At 42.1% G+C, this 24,805-nt stretch overlaps 1 protein-coding gene across 1 annotated transcript in view; it reads right to left on the bottom strand.

Moving 5' to 3' along the window:
• Positions 1 to 8,820: 8,820 nt before the first annotated feature.
• Positions 8,821 to 24,805, bottom strand: part of PLEKHD1 (pleckstrin homology and coiled-coil domain containing D1) — a 48,647-nt gene continuing 32,662 nt past the window's right edge. The window contains exons 8-13 of the mRNA XM_061611143.1: positions 23,855 to 23,948; positions 22,712 to 22,893; positions 22,012 to 22,144; positions 17,444 to 17,588; positions 15,774 to 15,923; positions 8,821 to 14,411 (exon numbers count right to left, since the gene is read on the bottom strand). Coding sequence (XP_061467127.1) covers positions 14,257 to 14,411; positions 15,774 to 15,923; positions 17,444 to 17,588; positions 22,012 to 22,144; positions 22,712 to 22,893; positions 23,855 to 23,948 — 859 coding nt within the window. The 3' untranslated portion in view covers positions 8,821 to 14,256. The remainder of the gene's footprint in view (positions 14,412 to 15,773; positions 15,924 to 17,443; positions 17,589 to 22,011; positions 22,145 to 22,711; positions 22,894 to 23,854; positions 23,949 to 24,805) is intronic.

Below are 24,805 nucleotides of genomic sequence, written 5' to 3'. Positions count from 1 at the left end.
AACTACAACTCCCATCCGCCCAATCCAGTGACCATGCTGGGTGGGGCTGATGGGAATTGTAGTTCAAAAAAGTAACTTTTCCAAGCTCTGAGCTGGATGAGTAACAGAATAATTGCAGTCTCTCATGTTCAAAATGAACCCCAGTGGCAATAACCTTCAGAAACAAATACCTTTTCTTTGCAACCTCTGTTTCTCTTCTGCTTGAAGCCAGTTTGTCAGTTCCCAATGCATGTGGTTCAGCCACTGCAGGTGACACCACCCTTTTTGGATTCATGGGCACATTTGGAAATTGGGAAAACTATTGTTGGAACCATCAGAAAATGGTTGCCCAGGGGCTGTGGTTAGTCAGAAAATGGCTACTATGGAGGCATGGCTAGTTATAAGGATAAATAACATGCCTAGGAAAGTGAGTTCAATGCATTGCTGGGATCTGAACACAAAACTACTATTTCAATCCCAGTTTTCTGTCCAACAGAACATTCAGAAAGTAAATCCATTAATTTCCCCAAATAAACACATTCCCACAATCTCTCTTTTTCAGGATTCACATATGCCATCCCCTCCATCCATTCACAAGCAAGTATACAATTCATCCAACACACACACTTGTCTCTCCCTTCTCTCCCCTCTGGGCCCATCTTGTCTCTTTTCACTCTCCCAAGGCTCCATCCACCTCACTTTCTGCCTTTCCTCCATGATTCTGATTTCCCCGTCCTACCTTCCCATCACCACTCCCCCCTCATGTTATGCTATTCCTTGCATGACTCCATATTTCCTTTTACTCCTTCACTCCACAAACACACACAGGCACAGCTCAGCTGCCAATAGTCCCTCTCTTCCAACCAATTCAAAGGCCTGCTGCCATCTAATCAGCATGGAAGTGGGCACATGCAACAAAGTAATAACAGGGAATTGCAAGCAGCTGGAGAAGCAGCACTGGGAGGCCTCATTATCATCATTATTTAATAGAACACAGAGGCAAGCTCCATGGCAGTCCTCTGGGGTGCCTTTTCACCTATGGGCACCACACTGGCAACAGGTGAATACACATATTCAGAGTCTGTCTGTGCCTCCATTAAGGTTTTAGGAATTCTTTCCATTTTTACACTGACTGACTGAGGCTGGCTTCAGGGAATATGCATCATCTGAATATGTTCCAGCCTCCATGCTAGTTTTATGATTTAGGAACTTTCTGGTATGGAACAAAGCTATGAGACCTGAACACAATGATTTAACTATGGTTGCATCATGATGCCTACCCAACAGGCAAGAAGTGGAACTGTCTGCTGACTGGAAGAGAACCACCCTGGCCTGCTCCTGCAACTTTAAGATTATTAATATTATTATTAATTACATTAACCTTCCATTTTTTAAGACAGTTTTCAAAGCTCATAACAATATAGCAGACAATATAAAGATAAACTCAAAAACTTTCAGCAAGAATAACAAAAATCAATAACAAATACTAAACAGTAGATAACAGGAGGCAGCTTTTTAAAAAGAAAGGTTGATTACAGGAGACAGGATTTAACAGAGATCAATCTATTCTACGCCCAAAAGGCCAGATGGAAAAAACCAAACCCCTTCAAGCTTTCCTAAAGAGAGCAAAATTAGTTGGGTGGATCTCTTTTAATCAAGACTTCATCAAGAGACAATAAATTGGCAAGGCTTGTTTGAAAATTTGAATTAAATTAATTCTGAATAGTAATTTTATTCCTTATCTATTCTACTGAGGTGGCCCTTTGTCTTTAGACCCACAGGAGATTTTATGATGTAGCCAATTGGTTTGAAAAGTGCCAGTCCGCTTCCCAGTCCCCTCCCCACAGGCCACAGGAGTCTGTGTACTAGTGACAAACACAGCGCCAGAGTTCCCTGGAAGAGCTCTTCTCCACCCTTTACTAGGCTTGGAACCCTGAGCAGAATAATAGACGAGGCTTGATTTAGAACCGTGAGAGGAACATTGCAGTCTTTCTGCTCACTGACTGATAATGAGCCTGGCACATGCTTCCTTGTGAGAATCAACAGAGATGCATTTTAAACTACTAATGAGAACAAAAATTAAACATCTGAAAGAAATGCAAATTCTTTGCATACCACTTTTAAATCCTTCCTTTCCAGTAATGTTTCATGTAATGTTTTAATACCTCCCACCCCCAACTCCTATGAGTAAACACACTAACAACTGGTAAGGAGTCCACACATAGAGCAGAAGAAATTAGCCTCTTATTCAGTTGCCACTTGATTCTGGCAGACCTTTCGAAGTCTCCTCCATCTTCCAGGCTCAGGGTATTGTTGGAAGCCCAAGGGAGAAGCTTAAAGGCTCTATGAAAATTTGTAGCTTTTGAGTTTGCTGGTAGCTCATTAGAAGTGGCTTTGAAATGGTTTCCTCTCATATTCATGAATGTTGGACATAGTGTAGTTTTTAACTGCAGCAACTTTGATTTTAACTTTGAATTAGGTTGCTGCTGCTGCTCCTCAGTATTCTTTTTGCCCTTCCATGATGCAGTGTATACCACTTGCACTGTCCATGCTTACTAATGGCAGATGTTTATATTAGAATAGCCGATAGCTATGATTCAAGATGGCAAACTCCTTTAGAAGTAAGCTCCCACTAAAACCACAGGGACTTATTCAATTAAAAACATGAGGATTAAGACTGATAAATATTTATTATTGATGACAACCACCAAGAGCAGAGCCATTTGACAATCTAGAGCCTGATCAGGTATTCTGACCACCATAATCCAAACTCGCAAAATTTTCAGCCTTCATTGTTTCATTCATTTATTCAGTTTGTATCTTCTTTTTTCTCTCCAGTTTAAGTTCCTGAAGTAGCTAAAGCTTGGAATGTCCAGTCCTTTCAAAGTAACAGCTGAAATAATTGGTTACATAAAGTGAATTAAGTTACAGTTGACTAGTGAAGGGTTCAACCTACAGAACTTCTAAAGACAGAATAGGGCCACTGTATGACCTACACAAATAGTGCAGCCTGTATTAGGAGGATGCTTTTCAGAAAAGAGAGATGGAGATGCACTGGAACCGGCAGAACAATGAGTGTGCTTCTCCTCTATGTTACATATTTGGTGATCTTTCCAATGGTACTTCCCCCAAATGAAATAAATGCTGAAGTGCAGTAATTCAGTTTCATGATTTTTGGAGTGCCACACATATGGAAAGTAGTAACACTAGTATTCTACAACAATGCAAAACATCACCTGTTAGCGAACACATTCATTTTAAAATGTGTGCGCTTACTTATATATATAAATTGAGGACAGGTAATAATGAGTTATGTTTCTGTTATTTTTTATGGAATAAATGATATGGTGAGTCCACATGATCTCTCGGGATCTCTTATGTGAGTTGAGCTCTCAGCATGGGTTACCCTGCGGCAATACCTCTAAAGGGCTGACAATAGATAGCCTCAGATATTCTGCTGATACCCACAAGAACTGCAGGCTGCTTGCTTTCATCACTTTTACACAGATACCTGGCTCCTTCTCTCCCCCACTAATGGGGGAGGTCTAAGGAAAAGTCACTTCCATCCTTCACCTAGGACAGCCTCCCCCAACCTGGTTCCCTCTAGATGTTTTCAACTACAACTCTCTTCATCCCCAGCCAGCACAGCATCAGGTTGGGGAAGACTGGCCTAGGTGAAGGGTGGAGGCGACACTTCCATATCCCTTCCCCATTAGCCAGGGGAGGGAAGGAGCCAGGTATCTGTGTAAGAGAGAACAAAGCAAGCCGTCTGCAGTTATTTTTGGACGCAAACAGAATTTGGAGTGAGAAAAGCATGCAGAGGGATGATTTGCTCTCTGATGTGCCAGTGAGTCCCCTAGAAACCTGATAGGGTACAATGAGCTTTGGACCTCTACTGGACTTAAGCTGTTCCTTCACATATGCTGGATATGTGTGTAAATTAAACCATATAAACACAAAATGCCTATTGGCATCTAGTAGCCTCATTCAAAGGAAGCAGAATCTTAGTACCCGCTACACCACTGAGGTTCTCATTGCTCAAATAATTGGGAGCACATGGGGCCATATTCATTCCAACATTGTCATAACCTTGTTTGACATTTACAAGAAACACCACAAAAATAAAATACAAGGGATTTAAATTAGCTGAGAGCCTGGACATAAAATGGCATGTTTGCAGGCGGCACTGCCCAGATGTGGAGTGCTGAACGCTAAAGATAAGTTGTGGCCTGTGCAAGATACTGCTGGTATGTAATAGAAAAATATAATACAGAAATTGGCTAGCGCGCGAGAGTCCAGACAGACTCAAAGAGAGAGAGAAAACTTTAAATGCGCCCTCTTGTCTAGCACACAGTCTGACCTGCCACCTCCCCACCTCGCTCTCTCTCACACACACGTGCACACGTGCATTTTCCCTTAGGGCAGCACTTTCTGCACTGCTGCTTTAGAGGACCAAAACATACTTTGCAAAAGTAGAGAGGAGCCGGACTGGACACTGCAGCAGCACCCATCGCATGTGGAGGGACAAGTCCGTGATCAGGATCTTAGATTCCTATTGGATCCTGCTCACAGATTTGTTCATCCATTCTCTCTGTGCACTCAGTGGGATCCCTTCAAGAAGTCAGCCTGTGAGTACTGAGTGCTCTGTGTAAGAGCAGGGATGGCAAAAGACATTTGTTGTCTGAGGTAGGAAATCCAAATTACATGCCCCCTTGCTTATAAAGATGTGATAAAACATGGCAAGAAGTTGCTCTTGAATGGATTTAAAAACTGGCAGCTAAGGTAGGTCACCTTATCCTGCCTAATGGCTGGATGGTCTTAGAGAAGTGCCCCTTTAGAAGTGGATTCATCACAAGAACAGCGTTTGTTCATCGTAACTCAAGGGTCACCAACCTTTTTGGGCGCATGAGCATATTTGCAGTTTTGAGAATCCCATGAGATACTATCCACTTTGGCTATGTCTCTTCTCTGGTCAATCCCCCTTCCTCTGCCCGAAAGAAAGAGAACATACATACACACATACTTTACTTTTACATTCAGTCTGAGTTAGATCTAGTATCTTCACAAAACCACAATCAAATTACAGTGGTAGACCACACGGGGGAAAAAAGAATAAAAATCACAGCTACGATGCTTGCCAGAACCACAAAGCCATTTATCAAAGGCATGGATCCTCACAGATCTTCACGCTTTTTTTTCTTACATAGGATGACAACAGAACAACTGACAAATTACTAAGCACATCTGTGGACAAAGAGGTGACTTATGATTTGATGGTGGTCATGAGGGATCCCTTGTACAAATTATGGGAATCTATCTGTGCCTCAGATCCATGTTTTTGCCCCATGGGAGTCCTGGAAAGCACTGGATCCATGATTTTTATAGTTCAGTCAATGGAGGCAGATGTTTTGATATGATGGTGTATGAACCCATGGAAAAGATTGTGCAATTTCAATAGGATCTGTTCTATTGGATCTGACTTGTGTGTTTGCGTGCACCTGCTCTCTCACACACTCCATTCTCACTCCTGTCCTCTAACACCCTAATTTCTACCTCCATCCCGCAGTCACTCCATTTTCCTTCTCCCAATCTCCCAGATTGCTCCTGTTTCCCTCCTATCCTCTGGGTCTCTCCGTTTTCTGTTCAGTTGCTCAGGTGCTGATTTGAGCCTTCATAAAGATGAAAGAGAAAATGGGAAGAGCATCCCTCTATCTAATTTTAAAGGAGGAAAAATTATAGCCACCCTCTTCACTGCATGATGACTGGGGCAGTGAGCCGGATAGGGCTCAGAGGCTTCTTGGCCACCAGTCTTCAAGGGTGCCGTTGCACCCAGAGGCACCAAGATGGCAATCTCAGTCACAAAGAGATGAGATTGGACTCATACACCCTATTTGCCACAAGAGTGCCCAGCCCAAAGCAGGTATGTCTGTTATGAAAAATAACCCTGTGCAGCTATGTGAATTGATCCTAACTATATGCAGATTAGAGGAAGTAATAATATGTAATACACAGCTTCATATGCCTTCTTTACAACTCCACCCACTTTTGGGTAAGGAGGTACAATAGCAGAATTGTCACCTGGGTATCCTAGGCCTATGATTTTACAACACATCACAGAATATACCTTTTAATTTGGAATATTGTTGCATCACAGCATCATTAAAATCTCAAACATTCTTTCTGAAAGACCTTTAGCAAAACCCTAGTAAAATGACCCTGCTTGCTCCCATTAGTGAGATTTTTATCTGATAGCTTTCAAAGACATTTTGAATGGCCCCATCAGTTCCCAATTTTCTCAAGTGTCCAGGCAGACCCCTCCATTCCCATTTTTCATCACATGTAATACTTCTCTTCCCTGTGGCAGGTGCATGTCCACTACTCGAGGAAACACGATGAACAGGATAATGCTTCTTTATTGTCAGTTGCTTCAGTATTGACTCCCAGGCCTAAAGGCAGCTTCTGTTTCCTCTCCACTGGGTCTTTTGCAAAAGAGGCTGAGGTAGCTCTTCAAGTTCTAAAAGATTGCTTTATGAATAGTCATGTGTTGGGTTTTCTGTGAATCAAAGAGCAGGTGTGGAAGCATCTGGAACCAAAAGTGGGGACCAACAAAAGCTACTCATTCTTTGCAGACTAATAATTGTTCACAAAGTTGCCGTTCATTACTTTAGTAGTTTTTGGGAAGGGCCACACCTACTTACAAGCAAGTAAAGGCCGCACAAGTCACAACCAGATTAGAAGACACAGAACTTCAATTTTTTAGGCCATCCTATATACTGAAGAGATAGAAATGTAAAAAATATGCCCAGTTTCTACTGTCTTCAGATCTGAAGTCAGACTCTTGTCTGGGCCCAAAGAAATAGCACACGTGAAGGTCTGCTCTGCAGTATTAACACTCAGAGGAAAACAGGTGAAAACCCTCCTCCTCCCAGCCCCATTCTGCAAACCAACAGCAGCCAAGATACATTGAAAAGGGAGTAAGTAATACACTATTTCCCAAGCAGAGAGGATTGAATAGAACTGTGGACGGAAAATGCATGCACATATGAGGCTCCCTTATAAATCAATGACTCGGACTATCAATCCATCTAACTCAGCATGGTCTACTCTTGCTGGCAGGAGATCTTCAGGAGTACTCCAGAGGTATTTCCCCAAACCAGCTACCTAAGATTGTTTTAAGTAAGTTAGCAAAACAGAATCTGAAACCTAGGGCTGGAGCCAGGCATGACTGGGCCCTTGGGCACCAGCCTGCCCAGGGTACGCGGCTCCTGCTTGTTCCACCTACCTTTCTCTTGTTTCCTGCTGCTGCACACGCTACATGCGGGTATCTGTTGGCGATTGCGTGTATAGATCAAACGTGGTTTGAATTCAAGCGCCGTATAGAACAGGAATAAGACAGGCCAGGCAAGTTTCTTATAAGAGTCTTTACTAGGCAAAGACATTAGACACAGCTCTCTCCATTGACATTTCTTCCCCCACTCTGAGTTCCTGCAAGTTTCCCACCTTATCACACTCCCAGCCAGCCAGTGACCTTGATAGTCTGGCACTCTGTTCTCACAGCTTAACCCTTCTGCTTCAGGTTTCTCTCTCTCTGCTAAAAACCTTGTCTGTGAGTCTCACAGCCTGCGTCACTGACCAACAGTATCAGCCCCTTAAAGAAGTCTCTGCCGCCATCTTGGGTGATGGCAATCCTGCGTGCGCAGCGCACACAGCAGCAGAAGACATGAGAGAGAGAGAGGTGGAGCAAGTGAATGGGCAGGTGGCCTGGAAGCTGCCTGCTGCGGATTGTGGAAGGGGAGTGCTACTCCCCCACTCTAATGAGGACCCCTTCAAGGGCCCCTGTGGGCTGTGGGACCCTTGGCCAGGGCCCAACCTGGCTGCCCTTTGGCACTGGCACTGGTGAAACCTTCCATGTACAAAGCAGAGCTTGGAAAAGTTACTTTTTTGAACTACAACTCCCGCCAGCCCCAGCCAGCATGGCCACTGGATTGGGCTGATGGGAGGTGTAGTTCAAAAAAAGTAACTTTTCCAAGCTCTAATACAAAGCATGTGTTCTACAACTGGGCTATAAATCCTTCTTCATAGACTGGGATTGGATTTAATATGAGAGTAGAGGCAAGGAGAGCTTGATTAAATCATAAAGCAGAGACGGGGAGGCTGTGGCCCTCCAGATCATGTTGGACTGCTACAACCCCCACCATCACTGACCGTTGGCCATGCTAGCTGGGGATTATAAAGTTCAACAACATCTGGAGAGTCTCAGGTTCTCCATCCTTGTCATAAAGCTTGTAGATATTAAACTTCTGAAAATGGGTGGAAGGAAGTTGTTTGGCCCTGTGGTTCCCCTGCCTTAAAAAAGAGGCATCTCTAAGGGCCCACTGCTGATATGTCAGTGGAGAAAATGTTGTGGATCACCATTTTGTAGCGCATTCTTTTCAAAACACAAGAGACTCAATCTAGCTTTTTCCAAGACTGATTACCTTGCTTCATGCATTATTTTGCCATCAAAGTCCCACAAGTGAGATGGGAGATAGGGTGTATTGCACCAGCAATCTCAGATATAAATTCAGTGGAATAATGGAGGAGTATCAGAAATCTAATTTGGCTATATTTTCCAGCAGAAAATAGGTTTTGGGAAAGAAAACTTTAGAGGAAACACTGCATGAAAATGACAATTAACAGAGCACCCCCCCATGGATTAACAGTAATTGTTGAATGATATCAGACAATTTTTAATTCATTTGCAGACATTTTGGTGAGATTATCAGCTTTACATACAGCAATATTACACCAGGGCTAACTGAGCCACTCTGTTCTCGACAATAGTATTACTCTGTCACATAATTATTTATTTATTTTATTTATTTATTAGATTTATTAGTCACTCATCTGGCTGGTTGTCCAGCCACTCTGGGCGACGTACAGAATAAAAACATATAATTATATTAGAACATCAAAAATCTCAACAACAACAGTAATGAATACTGCATAGTCAAAACATATAATAGCAATGTCCTGAGTACACCTCTGTTGGACTCTTAATAAATAATACCACCTTTATTCTAGGAACAGAGGAAGTTGCCTTATACTGAGTCAGACCTTTGGTCCGTCTAGCTCTGTAGATGATAGTAGCTCTCCAAAAACTTTTCTAGCCCAAGCATTGAACCTGGAACCTTCTGCAGCATGTGCTCTGACACAAGGGGAGGAGAAAGAAGGGAGAGGCAGCATGCAAGCCGGGCTGGTGCCAGGGTCGGCAAGGCTTGACACTGATTGAGGGTCCCAGGGACTTAGCCCATCTTGGCCTCACAACCATTCATCACTCTCCCTGGGCCCTTGATGGGCCCCTAGATGCTTTTCAGCAGTGGGTGGCAGTGCCACTTTTGAACAGGAGCTGTGCTTGGCTCCCATCCATAGTGGCCACCTGCCATTTGAAGTTGCCCAAAATATAATGCCACAGCCCATAGATCTATTAAATTGATTGATCCTATAGGTATATAATCTGAGTAGAATTATACATCTATGAACTTGATAGAGGGCAAGGAGTAGTACTGTCAACCAAGAAGTGGTGGCAGAAAAAATATAAGTTGATGGCATGCAGTAATATAGTGGCAAATTCAGAAGTGCAGGGTCCCTTCAAGATAGTCACAGCCACACCCCCTCCCTTTTTTCTTTGCTGCTGGATTGAGAATGAGATCCTTGGTAATACCTTCCCCCACAACAACAGATGTCCATAGGAGTCAAGCAGCATGAAAGGGGAAAGTGTAAGCTACTAAAAAGAGTCTCCTCAGTGGCAAACTCACCTCCTTTCACTTTGATTGGCTCCACTCAGCAGGGAAGGGCAAGGAAGCAAGTTAGAAGGCTCTTCTCAGTGGCTAACATACTCCCCTTTCATGCTGATTGGATTGTAGGACACTGGAGACATAAGGATCCTGCTGGGACTCTGCTCCCCCAAAACTAAGGGGTCTAAGACCCCCCATGACCCTGGATGACTACAAACCTGGTGGTGTGGCTGGGCCTGGCTAGGTTCATGGTTGAGGGTGGCTGGGCCCATTAACACCACCATGCCAAGCCCCCCCCCCAGTCTGGCACTGGCCCCACATACAAGCCTGCAGTGTGTTTTCAATGCTCAAACTATAGTTTGGCCACATTTGTACCCAGACCATGTTTTCAACCAAAAATATTTAATGTATGTATTGTGGGGTTTTCTGGGATATCTTAATAGTGTGTTTGTCACATCTAGAACTCTGAACACTGTCACCACACACAGAAAATGGGAGGGAAAGGTAACAGTACTGTATTGTACGTGAAACGAAATAGGTGATTTGGGTAATCTTTCACAAACATCAACGTATTCTTTGTTGCAGTCATTACATTCCACACCCATCACTACATTAAATAGACTGGAAAACTGGCTTCTAAGATTCAGCACATCTGTAAGAGTTCACATTTCCTCTGAGCTTTAATTGAGGTTCTTCCATTGTCTTTGGGACCTCAATTTACCCATCCCTACACAACAGAGGCCACAATGCAGGCATGTTGACAGACATTAGTTTTATGTGAATGAAAAAGAGCTTGCCAATGCGCTGCCTGTGTGTGCATTATGCCTGCACCCGCACATAGGACTTACACAACTCCATACTCCCCCCTCTATCTGCTGACTCACCTTCAGGCCTATCTGAGAGTGGCAGAAGCCTTGCTGAGCTAAATGCATTCACACAGTGCTTAAGTTATCTGCTCTGATCAAGCCCTGAATACCGAAGGATCCAAGACAGGCAAAAAAAAAAGTACTGCTTCACACAGCGCATAGTTAAACTATGGAATTCTCTCCCATAAGAAGTAGCTGTGGCCACCAAATTGGATGGCTTTAAAAGAGGATTAAACAAATTCATGGAGGATAAGGCTCAGGCTGGGGGAGCTATGGGGGCCCACCCCAATCTATTTGGGGTTTTTTTACAAACAAATAATTAAATTTATTACAGGAAAAAATGTTCTCCTCCCTCCCCCTGACCTTTTTGGTGCCCTCTGTGAACTTTTAGGCTGGTTACGGGCTACAATGGCCATGTTCTACCTCCTGCATCAGGGGCAGACAGTATGCCCCTGAATACCAGTTGGTGGGAATTGTGTGTGTGTGTTGCTATTACGCTCAGGTTCTCCCGATAGGCTTCCCATGGACATCTGGTTGGCCACTGTGAGAACAGGATGCTGGACTATACGGGTCCTTGGCTTGATCCAGCAGGCTCTTCTTATACTCTTAATGGATTTGTATAACTATTTCAAAAGGATGCTCTTATCAGTCTGTATTGCACAGATACTCACTTCACTCTTATGTACAGTGGGGGCGGGGAACCTCTGACCCTGGGGCCCAGCGTGGCCCTTCATGAAAGGGGAGTATATTTGGCCCTGGGGCTCTCCTCACCACCACTCCTCCTTCCCCTGCCACATCCCTCACTGGCCCAACTTGAGTGCTTTTGGTTGGCTGGAATGTGTCCCTGAACTCTTGATAATGCCTTTTGTTTTCCTGAATGGAGGACAGAGAAGTGTGTGTGAAACTTGCCTACTGTATAAAGGTCAAATACAGCACATTCATTGCTTTGCCCACTTTTGCCTCTGACGTGGCCCCGCAGTCATGTGGTCCCCAGAAGGTTATCCAAAAAGGAATGTAGCTCTTAGGCTAAAAAAAGATGTCCTCCCCTAATGTACAGCATCATATCACATTGGACAAATATTCTGTTGGGATGAGTTTGGGGAAATAACATTTTGAGAAGTCCCACAGAGGTAGATGAGAAAGGAAAATCCCTCACTGCCATTTAGATAAAGGCATTTCTTGTTTCTTATGAAATAACTCTAACAGGGGTGACTCTGTTATTTATTAATTCACAACTGGATGTCTGTAATGTAGTGTTGTATATTATTATTTTTTACAGCCTGTAAAGCAGGGCTCAAGGCAATTCCATTGTTACAGAGGACCACTAGAGGGAGCCAATGCTCTTCCAAAAAGGTAATGGTTACAGGAGGGTTACTAACCCCTTATAGCTGTAATTTCCAGCATCCTTAAAAAAAAGTCCTCAGGATTCTTTTGGGGAAAATGTGCTTTTAATGTGCTTTAAATATATGGCAGATACACAGCCTCATGGCAATAGCTCTGCCCTAGATCCTCCATTTTTAATTTTGTTAGATTAGAAAACTATTACCAGAACTGTCACTAGAAGCTTAAAATGATGAAACCGAGGTTATCTTACTTTGAACACATAATGAGAAGACATGACTCACTAGAAAAGACAATAAAGCTGGGAAAAACAGAAGGGAGTAGAAAAAGAGGAAGGCCAAACAAGAGATGGATGGATTCCATAAAGGAAGCCACAGACCTGAACTTACAAGATCTGAACAGGGTGATTTATAACAGATGCTATTGGAGGTAGCTGATTCATAGGGTCACCATAAGTTGTAATCAACTTGAAGGCACATAACAACAACAACAAAGAAAACTATTAATGCAAGTGTGTGCAGTTAGCTAATGTTTCTGTGGCAGGCCAACTACAGCAAACTTGTACTGCCATGCTGTGCTTCCATTTCTAGCTGTGGGCATCAACAATATTAGAGCAAGCTGAGGCCAGTGGCTGTGCAACAGTCATCACTGACCATTAGCCCAGCACAGTCCTCAAAGAGATTTTTGAACAGTGCATAACTGAGGACGCCCTTCACTGCCTTGAACACAGTCCATGTAAAAAGGCAGGTTATATACCACTGTAATAAAATAAATAAGGGGAAATTAGTATCTTATTTTCTACTTGATTCCACAGAGGACTGAAATCAAGAATCTGGTCTGCATTTCACTTCATTACACATGCTAAGGAGACTACTCTCTCCCTCTCTCTGTCCATCGTCTAGAAGAACAACATTCAAGATGTATTTTAACAGGTGGAATTAGAAGAGAGTTGTTTAGCTGTATATAGTTTTTTTGGGAGAAGGCTAATGAAAGGGCAAAGTTGTGTTAAGCCCATCTGCCTAGGCTTCCTTGCTTGATAGCTGGTGGCTAGCTGCTACAAGATGCTGGGATGTGCAGGTCACACCAACAGCAGAGTGTATCCAGAAGCTAATACTGGGTGTACTGAAGAAAGCAGGGAGAGGAGGGTGCAGTCTAAATTTAGGCAATAAATAAAACAGAGTAAGTTTTGCTGTTGGCTAGCAAGAAGCAGCCTTGGGGAAAGTTACAAAGGTATGCTGTTTGGTTAAGGAACTTTAACAGTGTTAGCATTGTTTAGCTGCTCCGCCTTGCTCTGTTTGTCGATTTGGAAACAGATACTATAAAAGCCTATTAAATCCTCAGATCTCTTGCCTCACAAGAGCCATGGAAGCCCCTGTGGAAGGCTGCCTCTGAGGCTGTGAACCCACTAGTTGCCAGTGCAAAGCGTTTCCATTAGCCACACCTGGAGGGGGAACGGTTGATCTGCTGATCAATTGCAAAAGCTCTTTGAAGCTGATTTTTTAAAAAAAAAATGCACTCAAGCTGCTCCTGCCAGGTTTTAAAGAAAAAAGGGGAAGGGTTTGACCCCATGGGCCAAAATGGGCATAGTGTGCCCCCATTTTCAGAAGAGAGAGGTGGAGATGCACTGGAACTGGCAGAACAGTGAGTGTGTTTCTACCCTGAAACTTCCTGCCACTCCGAGAATGTGGGAAGCATAAAACAGTATACTAGAAGCATGTATGTTTTACAGCCAAAGCAGGGTGAAAACAGATAACTATCCACCAAATGGCCATCTGAGCACTTAGGGGAACTGCCTGTGCATAAAGTAAAGAGGATTTGACCAGACTTCCATATGTAATCAGAAACCCAAGGAAGCAGAGTATGAGTAGTATATACCTACTCTGTACTACAATATAGAAGACTTTATCCTTGTGTGGTTGGGAAAGGGCAAACTGGGTATCTGTCCCTGGTCTGAAAGGATCAGCTGAGCATTCTCTAAGACTCTAAGCTAAGGTGTGTGATTCACTTTAACACTGACTGCAGAACTGTGGCAAAACATGTTGAAATGGGAGCATTAACAGATGGGACAGGAGCAAATGGCAAAATATTCACAATGTGTGAGGTGAAACAGCTCCCCTCCCCACAACCTCACACAATGGAAAGTGTTACATTCACCATTCCCAATTCCCTTGGAAAGGGCACAATACAAACTGGCATCCCACTTCTGCCTCCTAGTCACAACAATTTCATTTTTGCTGAATGGAATGATGGGAAGCTGAGTTTGGACTCTATCTCCCAACGGGAAAGGAGAGAGTTCACTTTTTGTTGCCTGAGGAGGAACTCTGATGTGATATCATGATCTGATAGATGGTTTCCCGGAAATGCTGGTCCTGGGTCAGCCTCTTGGCAACTTGCTTCAGCTCTTCTATGTTTTCAGCCTCTGAATACATGAACGATTGCGACAGCCGCACTGAAAACCAAAATAGCAAACACTTAACGTTGGTAGAACCACACCAGGCACACATTAAGGAACTGTTGTGCTGAATTTGGAAGCTATCATGTCACATTCTACTCAGTGAGATAAAGTTCTACATAGACAGAAAAAACTGAAGTCTGACAGTGTACATATAACTAAGTGCAAAGATAACAGAATAAAGGGCAATTCACTGAGCCACATGAGCTCATAGGCCCATCAGAACCTGAACATCATGTGGGTTTCACCATTGAAATCTCTAGGTGTGCCACTGCCCTCAAGAGACTCACAGCTTGATTCTGCCCCAGGGCCAGCCCTACTATTAGGGCTGCAAAATCTGCTGCAGGTTAGCAGATTTTGGACTGTCAGTAAAGGACAGCAAATTGGCAATCATTTAGTTTATTATTACTTTTTTTTTTACCATCATGGGGTGGGATATTCCGTCTCAGTCATCAATCTGGCAAGGTATAAATATTCTATAGAAAATAGACTGCATGGAGCCAGTATAGTTCGGCCCCCATACCTTTTCCCTTAACACAGTCAGGGGGTGAACCACTACATCAGCGATAGCCAATGTTGTGCCCTCCAGATGTTGTCAGACTCCAGCTCCCATCAGCCCAGCAGACATGGCCAATACTCATAGATGATGGGCGTAGTTGTCCTACAGTATCTGAAGGGTGCCACATTGGCTGCCCCTGCACTACATGCTGGCAGTCTAGGGCTTGCGGTCATAAGGCTATCACATTACTGACTCCTGTTCTCACTCACTGTAGTCACAAACCAGGTTGAGGTTTGTGTGCCTATCACAGAATCTTACTTGGCATAGATCAAATTTGTTATGCATCAGAGCCAGTGCATTTACACATTCATTTCAGCCCACAGTGAAAACAGGTCATCATCATCATGTCAAGAAGTGGTTGTGTGAATTGTCCATAAATCTTACTCAAAAGAATAGCCAGGAAAGTAATGGCAGGTGGTAATCTTAAACCAATCCTCCTGGATGGAAGCAGAAAACATCCTCCTGACTTCATCTTAAAAGGAAGAGAATGATCCTGGATTTCACTGCTGTGTCAGTGAGGCTGTTAAAAGCCACATATCTTTCCTGCATAGTGTTGCTAGTGGCCCTCTAGAAAGAGAGGCAAAGCTCTTCCTGCCTAGCAAGGTTAAGCCAGTACTAAACTGGAGGAATTCTGTGTATGTCACAGAAAAAGCATGGCAAAAGGATATTCAGAGCTGGTCTCAGCTACTGCATCAAATTGTTGTGAGAAGGGCTCCTGAAAACCCTGCCCTTTGCAGCCTCACGATCCCCACAATATCCTCATCTGCAGACCGGAAGGGAATATGGGGAATAACACCTACAGTCATCCCATGAGTTGCTGGATCTTCTGCTGTGAAATCTACAGCTTTTTATCCTGCGGGTGGCAGCCTTGTGAAGGTACACAGAGTTCTTCATGATCACTGGCATCTTGGCTTCCAACTCAGCGTTCCGGATGCACTCCTCAAAGAATTCTATGGGAAGAGGAGACCCAAAGGAGCCAGTTAATGCTGTAATCAGTTCAAGCTAATATACATTTCTGAAGACGTTTTAAATCACTCCACCTTTTAGGATTTAAATTCTGAACATCTTCACATGTTGCTTTTGAAATTTAGAAATTTAACTGATGGATGCTTTTTAGAAAATGTGGCTTTTTCCTCCTGTGAATCAATTTAAGGCAACAATGTTAACTTGCTAAATTTCAAACTTTATTTGTTTATTTCTTGTTTACTTTGTTTTGTTTTTGTTTATTAGTTTATTTTTTTCTGAAATCTACATCTGGAAAAACTAAACTGAGAGAACACACATTGGAATTTTTTCAAGCTACTCTGACCCAGGAGAATTTGCTTCTTGCCTAATAATCGCCTCTCTGAGGTTTCTGGGACAGAGGTTCCCCAGGGCAGTCAAGGAGGTATTTCCCTTGCACTTGTTTTATTATCTCAAAAGAACATTTTGGCATCTCAGGGTGTCAGGATAGAGGGTTCAGAGCTCAATATGACTTGTGGTTTAGCAGGACTTTGCTTTAGAAACCATTTTGAATGTCATGGATCACACCTTGAACATATAAAGTAATATGCTTAGAACATGAAAAGTAATGAGAATGTTCCTCTGAGTATGTGCAGAGTATGTCCCATTACATAAGCTAGAGGTTCCAAATACTTATGCACATAACAAAATAGATACTCAGGGCCAAACTAGATATTATTTTTAAATGTGTCTTTGCACAGTAGTGTCAATGTGTGTGTGTATTTCCTCCCAATGCAGATAGCAGCTTCAGAGGACCAATTTTCATCAGGATTGCAGCAGGGGAGGAAAGGGTAAAACTCCTCCTCTGCACTTGCTACAGTCGCAGAATTATCACTCACCCCATCCCCAGCTGCTATTGGATTTTTAAAAACATGCAGGTTAAATGCAAACATAAATTTAATGTCGCGTCTAATTTGGCCTTCATTTATGGTCAGGGCCGGTGCTATCATTAGGCCAACTAGGCAGCCGCCTAGGGCGCAGACCTCAGAGGGGCGCAGTACTGACCTTTGAGGGGCACAGTTTTATACAGATTAGTTTTTTTAACCCTTGGAAAAAATGCAACTAAAATAAATTTAGCAGTTTAAAGTTTTGTGCTTTTCATTTTTTCTACAGTACATCTGTTTTTGAAAATTGAAGTTAGCAATTTTTTTGGGGGGGTGCAAGTAGTTAGCCTTGCTTAGGGCGCAAAATAGCCTGGCACCGGCACTGTTTATGGTATATGCTTTTTTCCCTGCCACTCTTTTTGTTAAAGCGCATTGTAGTTTGCTTTACAATTGTTAGAAGTAAACTGCCATAGCAGCAATCATCACCCTTGAGGATTTGGCAGATTCAACACTGAATGGTGCTCATCTCTGGCCCGTTAGGTTTACAATGCTTAACAATGGGCATCTGCTTTCAGTTGTTCATCCTGATTTGGGAGTGATGGCACCAGATGTGGGGAAGGCAAGATGAAACACTGCTCACTTACTTTTCAGATTGCTGACATCAACTTTCATTTTTTCCTCCTTCTCTTTGTTACGATGCTTACAATTCAGGCCTTGTTCAAGGCTCTGCAGGGCCTCCTCAGCCTCCTGCAAACGTTTCTCCAGGTCCATGCGCACCTTCACTTCTGCCTGAGCAGGAAGGAAACAAGACAGTCCATAACCAAGCAATAAAAATAGCAGAGGGGAAAAAGAAACACCCAAAGGCAAAACATAAGCAAGGGATGTCTTTCTTTCTTGTGTAGTCTGTCCTCTCCTAAAGCTTTCTTCTGCCTCGTAACAGGAAATCTGCTTCATGCAGAAGCTGGGACCAATCCCCAATCAACACCAGAACAACTTAAACTCCCAAGACCAGTAGTAACACACATCAGAGGATCTTATGTGTTGCAACCCAGTTCAGAAGTGATGCTTTTAATTATGGTATGGACTGTATTTTCTATGTTGTTCATCTCCTTGGCTTGCCACAGGAGGAAGAGCAGTGAAGAAATAATAATAATAAATGACAAACCACAAGCAAGCACAAGCCTCAGGCTTGCATGCTCCCCCATTCTTCCTCTTTAGGTGCAGGGGGAGGAAGTACAAAGCCTCCCGCTGCCTTTCAAACAAACTGCAGTTGCCTGTTTCATCTAAATATGGGAAACTCTGGTTTGTACAAACAATAATTAATTAACTGACCAAGGTATCTACTGAGCAAAGTAGTATGCTAACTCAAGTATTAGAAATATGTAAGTCTGTATTTAATAGTTGTCACCATAAAACATAACTAAAACAACCATCTTCATCATATAATGTATGTCATCATATGTGGAGATGGAAGGTTCACCCACAATCTGTTGTGTGCATATAAATCTAGACATCACAACTTCACAATAATTTCTTAATACAAAAACTTGACAAAAGGTCAACTTTAGCAAAAGACCATACACGTTTTGACCTATATCAGATCTTCTTCAGTAGAAAAAATTATGCTGTATAATAGTGGGCTCCTTTTAGGTCCTAATTGTAGTTATTATAACCTATATGATATATTGTCTAATCCCTGACGGGATGGGGGATGTTCGACCTGTTCTGGATGGGGTTGCACTCCCCCTGAAGGAACAGGTTCGTAGCTTGGGAGTTCTTTTAGATCCATCCCTGTCACTTGAGGCTCAGATAGCCTCTGTGGCACGGGGTGCTTTCTACCAGCTTCGGCTGGTGGCCCAGCTGCGCCCCTATCTGGACAGAGAGAACCTCGCTTCAGTAGTCCATGCGCTGGTAACCTCGAAATTAGATTACTGCAATGCGCTCTATGTTTAGTATATTAAAAGTACAGTTTATTCAGACAATAACAACAAATTGAAATAACGGTTGATTTTACCAGATTATGAGGAGTAGGCAAAAACAGACAAACAGAAGAAACCATCAACATTTATTTATTTATTTACATCTTTATTAAATTTATATTCTGCCCATCCTCTCAAAGGAGCCCATGGTGGAAAACACACAAGCAATAAAACATCTAAAAACATCTTTAAAAAAATAAAACCAAGAAAATTAGTACGTATTGTGAAAAATAAAATGAACCAGGAGTAGGAGGGGGTAGGTGTGGAGAGGGGAACGACTGACACCCACCTAAAGGCATCGGAGCAAAGACTCTGCAAGCACTAGAGAAAGGGACTGAAGGCTTTTTTTTCTGCCCTTTTTTCAGCAGATTGGGTTAGTAATGGATTTACAAGGGGGAAACTGCATGATAGCTTCTGTTTCCCTGTAACGTCATGTGAACCATGCGAATTAAAAGAGATGTGAATAGTAGTATAGCACCAAACACACAGTAAACCACCATGTAGATGAGCCCTCAGTGTACAGCCCAGGACTTGCTTGTACAGGAAATGTAATGATCTAATTTGGTAAAGGCCCAAAGCCAGCATAAAAGTTCAGGGTGGGGGAACCAAAAAAGTGTGTGTGGGATTTCCCCCCCTGTAATAAATGTATTATTTATTTTTTGTTAAAAAAAAGTTAAGGGGGGGAGAAAAATTTAGGGGGGCTACATCCCCTGGCTACAAGCCTGATTCTGTTCATAACCTTACTTAAAAGTCTTCTGTTACCTGGTTTTTGAAATGATTTGGGGAGGGGAGTAAATATTTGAACACCTTGTTTTAAACATTTTATTTATCATTCTAAAAAAAATTTAATAAAAAAATTTCAGTTTTTTCCAATTTTTCAGAAAAAAACAAAAAAGCATTCAGAAAAAAACATTTCCCTGTGTTTTTTTCAGGCCTTCACATCTGTAGAAAGAATCTTTTCTGTATCAGCACCCCTCCTTGGAGATATATTCTATATATATATTATAATATAGATAGATAGATAGATAGATATCGATATATATATAATATATAGATATATAATATATAGATATATATCTATATCTATATCAGATCTTGGAAGTAACTAGCTACAAGTAATGAATTACTTGTAATTCATTACTTTTTTGAGTAACGAGTGGGTAATTCCTTTACATTTTGATTGCAACAGAACTAGGAGTAATTTTATTACTTTTGTGGAGTAATTGTAACGTTTCCAGAATTACTTTTGGGCATTACTTGGGGGGGAGCAGGGGAAGTCTTCTGCTCCTCTGATTTGTGGATGAAAATCATGTGCCTCAAACTGGGCTTCTGTGCAGTGTCGCTCTTTCCTCGTGCTCTGTGGATGGGCAGGAGGCGACGAGGGAGGAGGCGGAGAGTGAGACGGGGTGGAGTGGAGAAAACAATTATTTAAAAAAACGGATAGTGGTGGTGAAGAATGGAGTGGAGGGGAAAAGGATCTGGAGGTCAAGAACATGGATAAAGGAGGATAAGGAGGCAGCAGCAGAATGGAGATAAAGAACTGTGGAGATGAAAGATGACAACGTGTGTGTGCATGTGTGTGTGTTTGCACTTGGCACACAAAGTGGCCTCCACCACCCTCTTTGGCTACTGTGCTGCATTTGCAGTATTTTAACTTTTTTGCATCTCAGGGGAAAATGTTTGCTTGAGTGAGTGTCCCTTAGTTGGTGGCAGGGCAGGGTCCGGGAGGTGGTTAAGTGAGAGAGATTATGCTCTGTCTGAGTGGGGGGGAGTTTGCACTTGGTTTGACGTGCAAAGATCTGAGTAGTGGCCTCAGCTTCCCTCCCTACCACCCTTACCAGCGGAGAGACCACCATTGCTATCTTATGAATAAAAATAATTATTCTACTACCTCTGTATGTGTGTGTTTATTTTTAATGTTGTTTTAGGCTACTTAGATGTGCAGCAGCCAAGGCCAGCACCTTGTAGGCGGTTTTTTTAAAAGTAACTGAAATGTAATTGTAGTGATTACTTTGAAGGAAAAGTAAAGTAATCAGTTACTTTCAGAGCAATTGTAATTGTAACGGTAATTACTACTTTTGGGGGGCATGCAACTGTAACTGTAATTTATTACTTTTTAAAAGTAATCTTCCAAGCTCCAATCTATATATATAAAGATTTTTTAGAGACGTGCCTTTAAGGAAGTTTCAACACATAAAACACATTCAAAACATATAAAAATACCATAAAACAGTCAAGTCCAACAATACAATTATCAATAACAACCCAATGTAACAATATTATAAAATAGGGGATGCCCTCCCCAATCATATTTGCCTGATGCCCAGTTTGCTCTCTTTAGGTGCCAAATGGAATCTGTTTTGTTTTTCCAACCTTTTGGCAGGATATGTTACAGAGCTCTTTTATTAGTAGTATTTTTCTGCTGATTATAGTGCCAATGCTTTGCTTGTTTTTTTCTGATATCAGTTTTTTAAACTGCTATATTTTGGTTCAGTTCTTCTAAGGTACCTTGAAGACCTATTGATGGGAAGGTGGGGGTATACATTTTTAAATAAGCAATAACCATGAAAGTTGTTTCTCTCTTAATTATTTGGTTTTATTTTTGGGACAACTGGAATGGTAGGCATTTATTTATTTATTATTTGATTTATATCCCACCCTTCCTCCCAGCAGGAGCCCAGGGTGGCAAATAAAAGCACTAAAAACACTTTAAAACATCATAAAAACAGACTTTAAAATACATTAAAACAAAACATCTTTTAAAATATATATTTTAAAAAGCTTTCAAGACATCTTTAAAAAAAGGTTAAAACATATTGTTATTATATTAATTATGTTGAATTAACATCCAAGGCTGTAATCCTAACCATGTCTACTCAGAAATAAGTCCTACTGAATTTAATGGGGCTTACTGCCAGGTAACTGGGGTAAGGATTGCAGCTTGACAAATTAAAGCCAGTTAACATTCTGACTGTGAATACTCCTTCGGAGGAAAGACGAGCATCCTTTGTAGAGTTTGGTAGCCTAAGTTACTTAGCTCCCAATGTATAATTTTCTTTTAACTTGTTTTCATTGTGAAGCTCTTTCGGTATGATTGTATGAATGAATTATATAACTAAAAATCAGAATATACCTTTAGCTGCTGGGGAGAGACCAAGGGAAGGAAGGTGAGATTGTGTGCTGAGAGCCTATAACAGAAGCCAAACTGGTATACAACTGAATGCGATCAGTACCTTGAGGTCTTGCTCGGTTTGCTGTTTCTCAGCCGTCAGTTCGGACAGCGAATTCTGTAAAGCCTGGGATTGGGAAGAGTAGAACTCCCGCTCCTTCTCTAGAGCTTGGGAGCGTTCTTCATTCTCCTTCATTCTGCAAAGCAGGACGAGAAAGAGATTCAGCTCTTGTACCATTTCTCTGTTTCTATATTATCATTAATATTACATGAATATTACATCATCATCATCATCAATAACAACAACAACAACAACAATAATTCTATACCACCTGTCCACCCAGTAGGAGCCCGGCACGGCAAACAAAAGCACTAAAAACACTTTAAAACATCATAAAAACAGACTTTAAAATATAATAAAATAAAACATCTTTAAAAACATTTAAATATAGTGTTACTTCCCTGTTTGTAGGGTTGCTAGGTTGCAACCTGGAGACTGACTCTATATTTTTTAATCCTTCCATGCAGCAGGAGTGGATCCCCTTCTGGCCAAGCCCTCCTCTGGTCCCATCTTCACTTCCCTCCCTCCCTCCTCTACCTGCTAGATAAAGCAAGGCTCTGGGGTGAGAGGACCAAGGAAGGACTGGGTAGGAGAAGCCTCCGCTGAGGTGTCTGCTTCCTTGACTGCTTCCTTGAGTCAATCTCCAGTTGCAAACAGGGGATGCTGCCTGTTTGGAAGACTCCCCTATTTCTCTTCATCTCACCTTTTCTCAGCCAGGAGTTTCTCCTCTAGCAGTTGGTGCATTTTCTCCTCGATTTGGTGCAAGCTGCTCTGCAGACCCCCGGTAGTATCAGGTTGTTCAGTACTAGGGCTGGTCACGGGCCGCAACTGACCCTGATTCTCTTCCAGCATTTCCAGAGTTCGTTGCTTTTCCAGGGAGAGCTCCTTCAAGATGTACAAACAGATTAAATCATATGAGCAGGTTTCCATTCATACAGTTAGTTGCAGTATGAAATGCAGTGCTGCCAAGTTTTCGTTGGTAGAGGTTTTGGGTCTTTAACACATTATACAGAAATTTGCAGTTTGACATTTCCCATACTGGAAAGATATGTAGCTCCATACTGGAAGAAGCTTTACCTGCTTAATTTCTACCTGTCATTTAGTGTATAAAGGCTGGCAAACTTTAAGATTACATAATCCAGGAAATGTATCAAGCCAACAAAGTAAAAGGGAAGTCATAAGTTTGAGAAGACTTTCCAAGATAATTGGGAGGGGGCAGGGAAGATAGTTTTATTGGGGCTAAGGATGGATGAATCTGTCAATTTCAGTGTCTATTTCTATTTTATCCACTCTTAACTTCATTTCCCCCATTTACATATCAGCTTGTGATTTTTTAAAAATAGAGTCAGCACAAAAATTCAGATGCATTGTCAAGTGCTTAATATACACACTTTTTCTAATATACACATTTTTGTATCTTTTTTGGTTGGAAAACTGCATTATGAAATTTGGACAAGTGCAAATTGTGAAGGATAACTGAGGTATGGTTCGTGTATTGGTTCATAAAGTGCAAACTAGATAGGTTTGCATTAAAATGTGAGTAACATTATGTATTGCAAAGCGCAGGAGTCAGTTGAACCATTTCCCACAACATACCTGCCATAAACAAGAGAATTGTGGTACAGGGGGAAAATCCTTCCGTGTAGCCTTAAGAGATCAACAGGAGCTGCCCTGGGCTCCTTCTGGGAGGAAGGGCAGGACATAAAATTAATTAATAAATAAAATAATAAATAAATAGTACTTCTTGCTCTATAGGTAAGAACTCATTCTTAAAGAATTTTCATAGGGATCAGCTACTAGATCTTAAAGGCTCGCATCAAGGGGAAAAAAGAAACCAGGCACTTACTTCCAGTGTTTTCTGCAATGTCTCTGTCAGCTTTCGAAGTCCTTTCTTCTCCTCCTCCACTCCTTTGAGGGACTGGGCAGTCATTTCCAGCTCTCTGGAAAACAACCATGTCAATGCCGTTGGAGGAAGAATATTGATTCATACAGCCTTTGTCCACCTGGAGCTCTCCAAATGTTTGGGACTACAACTCCCATCAACTCTAGTCAGCACAGCTGGTTGGTGTAGGCAAGTGGGCATGGCTTCGCCAAAAGAGGCTCACAGGCTGGAGGTTTCCCATGCCTGCAGTAAAGTAACTATAGGGGCTGGACAGATCACCTGAAGTCCCTTCCTCACTTTTTTCCTGAACATACGAGGATAGAGTTGTTGGAGGCTTTCTCAAAACAAGGATATTCACAGGGAAGGTTCGTCGTGAGACCACTGAATTAAAAATTACTCATTTATTTCATGTCTTTCAGAAAAGGGATCACAAAGAGGTTTGAAAAAGAAACGAAGAAAAGAACATCAATTTAAGAAATACCGTAAGTAAAACAATAACACAAAACCACCATCAGAATCCATAAAATAGGGCAGCATAAAAATCTCATAAATCAGAACAGGTTAACCAGATCCACAGTAAGCTTGTTGTTCTTGTTGTTATGTGTCTTCAAATTGATAACGACTTATGGTGGTCCCATGAATCGGCGACCTCCTGGGTGAACAAAAATGTCTTGAGCTCATCAGAGATGTAGCTGTCCATGCCACCAGGCAAAGGGAGTTTTTAACTGCTTAGCCATGTGCCAAACTGCACCACTCCATCACTTTCACTCAGCCTTATTTTGAGTTTTGTTGTTTAAACTTGTGCAGCATGCATCTGCCTTTTCACCAGCCTTCATATGTTAGAACATTTTTGTAGCTTTGTTGTCTGTTCGTCTAATGGTACACATGCCTATTTCCACAATTCCCTAGACATCC

Source organism: Rhineura floridana, chromosome 2, assembly GCF_030035675.1.
Source record: "Rhineura floridana isolate rRhiFlo1 chromosome 2, rRhiFlo1.hap2, whole genome shotgun sequence".
NCBI lineage: Eukaryota > Metazoa > Chordata > Lepidosauria > Squamata > Rhineuridae > Rhineura > Rhineura floridana.
Note: the sequence above shows the minus strand (reverse complement) of the source record. Positions and strands in the feature narration are given on the sequence as shown.